The sequence below is a fragment of the Lactuca serriola genome, chromosome 9, assembly GCF_051521515.1.
Source record: "Lactuca serriola cultivar US96UC23 chromosome 9, Lser_US96UC23_V15, whole genome shotgun sequence".
NCBI classification, from domain to species: Eukaryota; Viridiplantae; Streptophyta; class Magnoliopsida; order Asterales; family Asteraceae; genus Lactuca; species Lactuca serriola.
In genome coordinates, this window is record NC_136416.1 from 9852187 (window position 1) to 9862689 (window position 10503).

Below are 10503 nucleotides of genomic sequence, written 5' to 3' on the forward strand. Positions count from 1 at the left end.
CAAAAGTCCTTCTTGGAAAAGTTATAAAAAGTCAGGATTTCCTGACTTTTCCAAAAAGTTCATTTTCGTTGTGTAAAAAACTTCAAAAGTGACTTTTAAAATTAGTTTGCCAAACATCTTTTGTTTTTTTTTTTTTTTTAAAAAGGACTTTTGGCTGTGAAAAGCTAAGCCAAACACCCCCTAAATATAACTTTTAGGTAAAATGACTTATTGATTTATGATGATGAGAAAAATAATTTTTGAAAAAATATATGAATTAACTTTTTAGGTGGAAAAACACAGCAAGTCAATAAATTGTTTTTTTAAAAAGTATTTGTATTAACTTATTGAAATCTCATTTTTAAAAGGTTAATAAAAAATTATTTTAAAAATCATTCTTATATTGCAAAATATTTGTTTTTGTTTTACTTATTAATTTTTTTAAAAAAGCAATAAATTATTCCGTTGTAAAAAACAAAAAAACAAATAAATCAACAAATCGTTTTAAATAAAATTCCAAACACCCTAAAAGCAATTTAATAGCAGCCAAAAGTTTTTAACCCTATTTTGCTATAAGTCATTTTATATTTTAATCCCAACCACACCCAAGTCACCGATTGCTAGTTTTCGGGTGGAGCAGTGACCATAGGCGAAAACAAGAGGAAAAATCACCAAGAATCTCTCCTGCTCGCCACCGCCGTCCGCCGGTGGGTTCTGTCTCTCTTAAAGTTCATCAGATTTTCGATCCTCTCTTTACTCTCAGACTCTTGCTATTGCGTTCAATCTCAAATCGACGCATGCACTATTTACGGATGTCACCTCAAAGTTCTAATTAACCGATCGCATTTTCGTGTTCTATTTCATATCTGTAGTTTGTTCCTGAAATTTACATCTTAATGTGAGTTTTAGTAAACAAAATATTTTTGAAAAATTAGTGAGACTGCTTATTTGTTGATCTGGGGCTGCTAGGGTTTAGGGTTTTATCCATTAGTTAAAAGCATTTCTAATAGCATAGTAAATTGAAAGTTTCTTCGTGTAAACATGTGCATTTATGTAGCTGTAATCATTTTCCCATGTTTTTTTTTTTAAATGATACGTCACTAGAGTATACGATTATATTATACCTTTTTGTAAATTCGAGGAGAGCGAGTTTAGACCTTCTCTCATTTACTTAATCTGAAGCGATATGCTATGGTACTTGTTCGTTTTAGGATCTGCTTTGAGAAGAGATGAGTAAGAAGAAAAACCCTAGTGTGTTCTTGGACTTATCAATAGAAGGAAGTCCTGCAGAAAGAATTGTCATCGAGGTATTTATGTAACTCTATATGTAGTCATGTAACTTTATATCTCTTCATTATGGGGTTAAGATACTAATGGAAAGTAACGACTTGAAATTTGCAGCTTTTTGCCGATATTGTCCCTAGAACAGCTGAGAATTTTCGAGCACTATGCACAGGTACGTGTAAACTCAAGGGCTTAATGAACCTTAGGCATCTGAAATACATACATACATATGCATTGTTATTACATTGTGAGTTAACTATGTAGGGGAGAAGGGCATTGGAAGCGTTACTGGAAAACCATTGCACTACAAGGGAATTATATTCCATCGCATTATTAAAGGCTTCATGGCTCAAGTATGTTAATTGGTTATATCTTATAATAGCAGCATAACTTTTGCATGTGAAATAACTTTTTTTTCAATGTGTGTAGGGAGGCGATTTCTCAAAACAAAATGGTATGCATTTTATTTAAATCATGTTCTTGACAGAGTGGAGAAGCTCTTTTTAACTTCCATCTGCATGCCCAGAGTTGTAAGGGGTGACGTTTTGATGGTTTGCAGGCACTGGTGGGGAAAGCATCTATGGAGGAAAGTTTGCAGGTATAAATTATAATTCAAAACATGTTTCCTTTCATTCTTTATATGCAAGATTTATGACTTATCATTTAATGCTCTTTCTAATTCTACTCTTTGTGTAGATGAGAACTTTAAGCTGGATCATAGTGGAGCTGGAATACTCTCTATGGCAAATGGTGGCCCAAATACAAATGGATCTCAGTTCTTTATACTCTTCAAGCGCCAACCCCATCTTGATGGGTAATTCATTGCCTTGTTGTTACAAGTTATCTGATTTTATAATCTTTTTATTAACCCTAGCTTTGTTCACTGGTTATATGGCAGGAAACATGTTGTTTTTGGTAAGGTAACAAAGGGAATGGAGACAATTAAGAAGATTGAGCTGTTGGGAACAAGTGATGGAAAACCTTTTGGTGTGGTAAAAATTGTGGATTGTGGTGAAGTTATTGAAGATAAGAAGAACAATGTGGTGGAACCCGTAAAAGGTATTGCTATTGTTATTTATTAACCATGAATAACATTTATTTGATTATATGCAATGTTACATTTTCTTTATAGGTAAAAAGAAAAAAACTGTGAAGAAAGATATCTCTTCTTCTGATGACAGTTCGGATGGGCGAGTAAAAAAACGCCGGGGATCATCTATCAGGGAGAAATTGAGGAAACGAAGGAAGTACTCACCATCTGATTCAGATTCCGAATCTTATTCTTCGGAGAGTGATTCCGATTCCTATTCGGAGTCGGAATCGGAAGCTGATTCCGACTCTTCAAGTTCATCTGCTGGTGGTAAAAGAAGGAAGAAGAGGTCAACAAAAAAAGAAGTCAAACAGCGTAAGAACAAACGGAAAGAAAAGAGACGCTTGCCCGGCAAAAGATCAAGGAGAAGGTCCAAATATTTGCCTTTTGATATATATATATATATATATATATATATATATATATATATATATTACTTAAATCTCTTTTCATTTAATATTATATTTCTAACCTGTAAAAGTGGACTTACTTTAGGAGCTCTGGGAGTTCAAGTGAAGCAGAAAGTGGAAGTAGCAGTTCTGATGATGGAAAAGCAAATCGACGTGTTGCAAAGGCCAAAAATAGACCTTCAAGTACTTCTGGTATCTTTTTTTCCCTTCTTTTTAAGGGCATATTGCAGGAAATAGCAACATAATTTACTCTTTCTACCAATATAGGCATTGTACTGTATTTTTACCCATAATAACAATATAGCAACGTCCTTACATTTATTTACCAATAATAGCAATATGTCACTCATGGTAGCAACCAACTTAAATTTTCTTTACAGATAGTAGTGGATAATGTAAAATGGTCATATATGTATATGTAGAAAATGCAACATTGCCATTTTGGGTAAAAAGTAAAGTAAATTGCTATTATGGTAGGTATAACTTATAAGTAAAAATTAATAATCAAATACATTGCGCTATTATTGGTAAACAGATGTACGTAAGTAGGTTGCTGCTATGGGTAAAAAAATAAAGTAGAAAGCACATTTCAGTTTTCCCTAGTCAACTGTTAGTGAGATAGATGCTTAGAAATCTTGTTATGTAATACTATGTAGTGATGAAAAGTTCACCAGATCTGTCACGAAAGGAACCTGAATCAAAGGTGGAAATTAAGGATCAAAATTCAAAGAAAACCTTGGAAGAGCAAGAGCTTCTTAAAAATGGGATTGTGAAGGAGAAGGAAACTCTATCTAATAAGCCATCTGGCAAGCAAAGTCAAGATTCAGATGACTCGAGCAGATCCAGGTTTGAAGACACACACACACTGACATACATTGATATTGTGTTGTGTGTGTGTGTAATAATTTTTGTTTGTGTGTTTAGGAGTGGGGGAAGTCCTGTAAGGAGAAGTGGAAGCCCAATCTCAAAGAGGGTTTCAAAAAGTCCGTCACAAAATGAAAAAGGGTCTCGACCTTCTGACAACACTGAAAGAAGCAGATCACCAAATGGAAATGGGACTCCAAAAAGAGTTAGAAAAGGACGAGGTTTCACCAAGGAATATTCCTTTGCACGAAGATACCGCACCCCCAGCCCTGACCGCTCACCCCGCAGGTCTCATCAGTTTGGCTACCCTCAGCCTCATCATGATAGGTAATAAATCAACATTTGAATTATTTACCAAATATAATAACCATGTATATAACATACATGATTTGTATCAGATATCCAAATTATCGAAGATATTCTGAGCGGTCCCCACCACGAAGAAACAGAAGTCCACCGAGAGGCAGGAGCCCTCCCAGGTTCTCTCTCTCTTAAAAGTATTTCTTTGATATTTTAAAATGGAATTTACTAATTTGGCCTTTCGTAGGTATAGGAGAAGGAGTCGTAGCCAAAGTCCAGTTGAAAGGCGAGCAGATATAAGCGAAAAATTAAAGTCGCGGCTTGGACCTCGGGTGGCATCACCCTCACCCTCACACAAAGCCAAAAGGGCGGCTTCTCCATCTCCAGGTAAGCATCAGCCTAAGAAAATGGTGTCTGTGGTTTCAAGCAGGTCAAGGTCAAGGTCAAGGTCAAGGTCAATCCCACCTGGTGCTGGTGGTCAAAGGGGTCTTGTTTCCTATGGTGATATTAGCCCATAAAACGCATATGCTTTCACAATGTTATGTTGTCTACAACTACCTTTGATTGCTGAATTGGTTTCTGTTTTTGTTTTTTATTGTGATGGATTTTGCTGGAACCTGAACTTCAAAATTAGGTGAATATGCTAATTTATTCTTGATTTCTGTACAAGTCATTCCGTTACAAACTGATTCTTGATTTCGGAAATTGTATTTGTTGAAGTTGAACCATTACTTGTATGGATATGCATGGTAACTTGGTAAGTTATGTTCTTGTCTCATTCAATCTGGATCGATGATTTTGTAATCACCACACTTTAGAATTTAGATTGATTAGTAAAGTTCATGATTTTTGTTTTATTTGTCCTTTGTATAAAATTGAGATTTTTGTGTACTACGTTACCAAAGAGGAGATGATAATGCAATTCTTTAAATAAAAAAAGAATTAAAGTAAAGGTTAGAGTTGAATTTGGGCATTAAACTATTGTATTTGTGTTCATTTAGTCACTATTTTTGTTTAAGATTTAAAAGATCACATAATTTGTTTTTTTAGTCAATTACCAATGATTATAGGTTTACATGTCTCCTTTTCGTTTACTATCCAAGGTCATTGAGTGTATATATATATATATATATATATATATATATATATATATATATATATATATATATATATATTGACTATTCAATGGCATTGTAATTTTTTTGGCCAAGGTTTCTTACATTTTTTGTTTTTGACAACTTTATTTTTTTTTTTATTTCGTCTTTTTACATGTTTTTTCACTTATGTTAGTTTAGAATAATATATTTAAGAATTGGAAGGGGACAAAAAAGTATGACCTTTTATGTGGATTTTTGAAAGCGAGGAATTTAGGCCAAAAATTTTCCTACAAAATTTTTACACAGTATGTTGGTTTTTTTTACATGTTTTTTCACAGTATGCTAGTTTTTTACATGTGTTTCCATAATTTTCTTAATCCATTTTTTTTTTCCAAAACACACATATTCATTCCCGCCCACACTACCCACCCCTCAGCTAATGCCCAACACTTATTTACACCGAGACTTTGACAAAAACCACCATCATTGGGCTTTCAAAATGGTACTTCACCGGATTCTAAAGTCAGAGAACTTCTCAACCAGTATCATTTGAGGCTTTGAGTCTTGGATTGGACATGTTCACATTTGAACAACAGATTAAACAAACATAACAATTATGAAATTCTACAATCAACTCAAAATTTTGAAAAAGAACTCCCGAATATACAAATTTTACCTGAAGTATATAATATTATTTCCTAAAATTTCTACAACATTTTTTTGTCAGAATTGTTTATTCTGAAAATAATAATTTTTGCCAAAAAGTTTATTTGGGAATTTACTTTTTCGTTTGAAATATCTATGCTAATACTTTTTGTCGAAAATATATTTTCGAATGACATAAATCTATTACAAGCACATAATAGACTTAAATACGATGCTTTAAAATAGGTAATCATATTCCCCAATATCACGATCTTTTTTGCGACAAACCCTAGTTAATATATGCGAAAGGGACGAGCACAATAGCAAATTGTGGGTAACGGAGAAAACGCCGTAAGGTAGTGGAGGCGTGACACATTTGGGCTAAAACCTATCTTCTTTGTCCCTTGCGCCGCTCTCGTCTTCCGTCGTTACCGATATGACGGTTTGCTTCAACCCCTGCGAAAATATGCTCATTTCATCCACTAATACCGCCGCCGCCGCCACTGCCACCACCTCCACCTCCGCTTTCATCTCCTCCAAACCAAAGTCTTTCCCTTTCTCCTTATTCTCACTAAAGAAGTCCAAAATCACCCACAACTTATCAGCACCTTCAACCCGCACACAAAACGCTTGTTCCATTGTCTGCAGCTCTACTAAGAGCACCCAACCAACTGAAACTCAAAAACCAAATGTCGGTAAGCGAACTGATATCAAAAAGATTATGATTCTTGGTGCTGGGCCTATTGTTATCGGCCAAGCATGTGAATTTGATTATTCTGGTACTCAAGCTTGTAAAGCTTTAAGAGAGAATGGTTATGAAGTTGTTCTTATCAATTCAAACCCGGCTACTATCATGACCGACCCGGATATGGCTGACAGGACATACATTGAGCCGATGACACCGGAGTTAGTCGAGCAGGTGATTGCAAAAGAACGACCAGACGCGATTTTGCCCACCATGGGTGGCCAAACCGCGCTTAATCTGGCGGTGGCGTTGGCTGAAAGCGGTGTGCTTGATAAGTACAATGTGGAGTTAATCGGAGCTAAACTTGAAGCTATCAAGAAGGCTGAAGATAGGGAATTGTTTAAGGAAGCCATGAAGAACATCGGCCTCAAAACTCCCCCATCTGGAATTGGTACTACCCTTCAAGAGTGTCTGCAAATCGCCAACACAATTGGTGAGTTCCCTTTGATTATTAGACCGGCTTTTACTTTAGGTGGTTCTGGTGGTGGAATTGCTTACAATAAACAAGAATTCGAGACGATTTGTAAGTCAGGACTTGCAGCCAGTGTCACATCACAAGTTCTAGTTGAGAAATCGTTGTTAGGATGGAAAGAATACGAGCTTGAGGTTATGAGGGATTTGGCAGATAACGTTGTTATTATATGTTCTATTGAAAACATCGATCCAATGGGTGTTCATACTGGGGATTCAATCACAGTTGCCCCTGCACAGACTCTGACAGATAAGGAGTACCAACGCCTTCGTGATTACTCCATCGCAATTATAAGGGAAATTGGAGTTGAATGTGGTGGCTCTAACGTACAGTTTGCTGTGAATCCTGAAGATGGCGAGGTTATGGTTATTGAAATGAACCCTCGAGTTTCAAGATCTTCTGCTTTAGCATCAAAAGCTACTGGTTTTCCTATTGCAAAGATGGCTGCTAAGTTATCTGTTGGTTATTCTTTAGACCAGATTCCAAATGATATCACAATGAAGACACCTGCTAGTTTTGAGCCTTCAATCGATTATGTTGTCACAAAGGCGAGTATTATCTTCTTTCCTTTGTTTATATATATAACACATAATAATTTTCTAACAGTAAAATTCATTGGATTATACAGATTCCCAGGTTTGCATTTGAGAAATTCCCAGGATCTCAACCGGTGTTGACAACACAGATGAAATCCGTAGGTGAATCAATGGCTGTAGGAAGAACATTTCAAGAATCTTTCCAGAAGGCAGTGAGATCACTTGAAACTGGGTATTCGGGTTGGGGTTGTGCACCAATCAAAGAGCTGGATTGGGATTGGGACAAACTGAAATACAGTCTTCGTGTTCCAAATCCTGATCGAATCCATGCTGTATATGCTGCAATGAAACGGGGCATGAAAGTGGACGCCATTCATGAATTAAGCTTCATCGACAAATGGTTCCTCACACAACTTAAAGAATTGGTGGATGTCGAGCAATACATCATGTCAAAAACTTTATCGCAGCTTGATAAAGACGAGTTTTATGAAATCAAAAAAAGAGGGTTTAGTGACAAACAGATATCATTTGCTACAAAATCAACAGAGAAAGAAGTTCGTGTGACACGTTTGTCTTTGGGAGTTGCTCCTGCTTACAAACGTGTTGACACGTGTGCTGCAGAATTCGAGGCAGACACTCCTTACATGTATTCATCTTATGATTATGAATGCGAATCATCTCCAACTAAAAGAAAAAAAGTTTTAATCTTGGGTGGTGGACCCAATCGAATTGGTCAAGGGATTGAATTTGATTATTGCTGCTGTCATGCTTCATTTGCCCTTCAGGTTCGTAACTCGAAACATCCATTCATCACTATTCACTACTTTATAGTATAATTTTAAATTTTAAATTTTTTTTATTTAATCTTTCTTTGTAATTGTAGGAGGCAGGCTATGAAACGATCATGATGAATTCAAATCCCGAGACTGTATCAACCGATTATGATACGAGTGATCGACTTTACTTTGAGCCACTCACAGTTGAAGATGTTCTTAATGTAATCGACATGGAACGTCCCGATGGAATCATAGTCCAATTCGGAGGTCAAACTCCATTGAAGCTCGCACTTCCCATTCAAAACTACCTCGATGAACACAAGCTTCCATCTTCTTCCAATTCCGGGTTCGTTCAAATCTGGGGGACATCACCCGATTCCATCGATGCAGCTGAGGATCGAGAGCGGTTCAATCTGATTCTAAACGAACTAAAAATCGAACAACCGAAAGGCGGAATCGCGAAAAGTGAAGCCGATGCTCTCGCAATCGCATCGGAAATCGGGTATCCGGTTGTTGTCAGACCTTCATATGTGTTAGGAGGTCGAGCAATGGAGATTGTTTACAGTGACGAAAAGCTAATCAAGTACCTCGAAACCGCGGTTGAAGTGGATCCGGATCGACCCGTTTTGGTGGACCGGTACTTATCAGACGCGATCGAGATCGATATTGATTCCCTCGCGGATCTACACGGGAATGTCGTGATCGGCGGAATCATGGAACATATCGAGCAAGCCGGAGTCCATTCCGGTGATTCCGCTTGTATGATTCCGACCAAAACCGTTTCCGCTGCGAGTCTGGAAACAATCAGAAATTGGACTACAAAATTAGCTAAACGGTTGAACGTTTGCGGGCTTATGAACTGTCAATACGCAATCACGAATTCCGGAGATGTTTTCTTGCTCGAAGCGAATCCGCGGGCTTCCCGAACAGTCCCTTTCGTGTCAAAAGCGATCGGGAGGCCATTAGCTAAATACGCTTCACTTGTAATGTCGGGGATTTCACTTCCTGATTTGGGTTTCACAAAAGAGGTTATACCAAAACATGTATCAGTGAAAGAAGCTGTTCTTCCATTTGAGAAGTTTCAAGGGTGTGATGTGTTTTTAGGGCCTGAGATGCGTAGTACGGGTGAAGTGATGGGGATTGATACGGATTTTTCAATTGCTTTTGCTAAATCTCAGATAGCTGCGGGACAGAAGCTACCGGTTTCAGGGGCTGTGTTTTTGAGTTTGAATGATATGACGAAGCCTCATTTGGGGAAGATTGCTAAGGCTTTTTTGGGGATTGGGTTCACGATTGTTTCAACTTCAGGAACTGCTCATGTTCTTGAGATGGATGGGATTCCAGTTGAGAGAGTGTTGAAGTTGCATGAAGGGCGTCCACATGCAGGTGATATGGTTGCTAATGGACAGATTCAGTTGATGGTGATCACCAGTTCCAATGATGATCTTGATCAGATTGATGGGCGTCAATTGAGGAGGATGGCTTTGGCTTACAAGATTCCCATCATAACAACCGTTTCTGGGGCTTTGGCTACTTGTGAGGCTATCAAAAGCATGAAAACCAAGAAGTTTAAAATGGTGGCTCTTCAGGATTATTTTGCAAAACAGGAGGAACAACCTATTGGTAAATATAAATTAGTATATTATTGATTGATTCATCTAATTCTGTGTCATGTGATATCATTTCATTTTGTTATATGTATATGTTTCAGGTAAGAGTGCTGCAGCAATCTCGAGGGAGTTGTAGGTCTTTGCTGCCACTGATTTTGTTCTTTTAGATATTTATTTTTGTGTTTTCGTTGGTTTTATCTTATGTTTGTTTGATGATGATGATGTTATTTATGATCGGGATCTGTTAATTTTTCACCTTTTTTGTGTTGCTTGTTTTAATAAACGAGACGTAATAAAGGTGGTGTTTTTATGTTAATGTGACACACTCTTAACATGTACACTGCACAAAGATAGTTATGTTATGTGTCTAGTTGATGCAGGCTTTAGAAGGAAATGTTAATTGCGAAAAGTATTTGCATAATTTAGGGATGTCCACGGGCCAGAAGTAGCCTTTCCCGTTTCCCAGTCCCCCAAATTCTTTCGTCACCCCGTTTTGTGGGCTTAAAAATGCCCTTTTGGGCTAAAACATGCTTAATTTTAAAAGCCTAAAACGGAAAATCATAGACTTTTGTTACTATATCATCCTGACATGTATAATATTTAATGTTCATTTAATGAAATATAAAAATATTTAGGATAGTAATATGACATGTCATTATTTAAATGGGTAGGAGAATTTATAGGAATAAAAGGTA

General features: G+C 36.9%; 2 protein-coding genes across 6 annotated transcripts; both read left to right on the top strand.

Moving 5' to 3' along the window:
- Positions 1-540: 540 nt before the first annotated feature.
- LOC145072223 (peptidyl-prolyl cis-trans isomerase CYP63-like) lies at positions 541-4692 on the top strand. Of its 5 annotated transcripts, none has more exons than XM_079018609.1 (14): positions 541-686; positions 1191-1286; positions 1381-1435; positions 1528-1616; positions 1693-1717; positions 1823-1861; positions 1960-2077; positions 2162-2322; positions 2396-2723; positions 2849-2955; positions 3420-3609; positions 3688-3954; positions 4026-4106; positions 4175-4692. In XM_079018609.1, the coding sequence occupies exons 2-14, from the start codon at positions 1209-1211 to the stop codon at positions 4443-4445; spliced, it is 1809 nt and encodes a 602-aa protein (XP_078874735.1). In that variant the 5' UTR covers positions 541-686; positions 1191-1208; the 3' UTR covers positions 4446-4692. The 5 variants fall into 5 exon arrangements, with proteins under 5 accessions (XP_078874735.1, XP_078874737.1, XP_078874738.1 ...); XM_079018611.1 differs by having other exon boundaries at positions 4181-4692; XM_079018612.1 differs by having other exon boundaries at positions 3438-3609.
- A 1240-nt stretch (positions 4693-5932) lies between these two features.
- CARB (carbamoyl phosphate synthetase B) lies at positions 5933-10124 on the top strand. The gene is made up of 4 exons (XM_079020812.1): positions 5933-7434; positions 7515-8207; positions 8306-9821; positions 9910-10124. Exons 1-4 carry the CDS (start codon positions 6106-6108, stop codon positions 9942-9944), a joined length of 3573 nt encoding a protein of 1190 aa, XP_078876938.1. The 5' UTR covers positions 5933-6105; the 3' UTR covers positions 9945-10124.
- The last annotated feature ends 379 nt before the right edge of the window (positions 10125-10503 follow it).

Excerpts from the sequence above, each read along its gene's own strand:
- CARB (XM_079020812.1), top strand. The coding sequence starts at position 6,106 with ATGACGGTTTGCTTCAACCCCTGCGAAAATATGCTCATTTCATCCACT. Across the intron at positions 8,208-8,305 it reads ATGCTTCATTTGCCCTTCAG|GAGGCAGGCTATGAAACGAT; the intron begins GTTCGTAACTCG and ends TTGTAATTGTAG. Across the intron at positions 9,822-9,909 it reads ACAGGAGGAACAACCTATTG|GTAAGAGTGCTGCAGCAATC; the intron begins GTAAATATAAAT and ends TATATGTTTCAG.
- LOC145072223 (XM_079018609.1), top strand. The coding sequence starts at position 1,209 with ATGAGTAAGAAGAAAAACCCTAGTGTGTTCTTGGACTTATCAATAGAA. Across the intron at positions 1,617-1,692 it reads TTAAAGGCTTCATGGCTCAA|GGAGGCGATTTCTCAAAACA; the intron begins GTATGTTAATTG and ends CAATGTGTGTAG. Across the intron at positions 2,078-2,161 it reads CGCCAACCCCATCTTGATGG|GAAACATGTTGTTTTTGGTA; the intron begins GTAATTCATTGC and ends GTTATATGGCAG.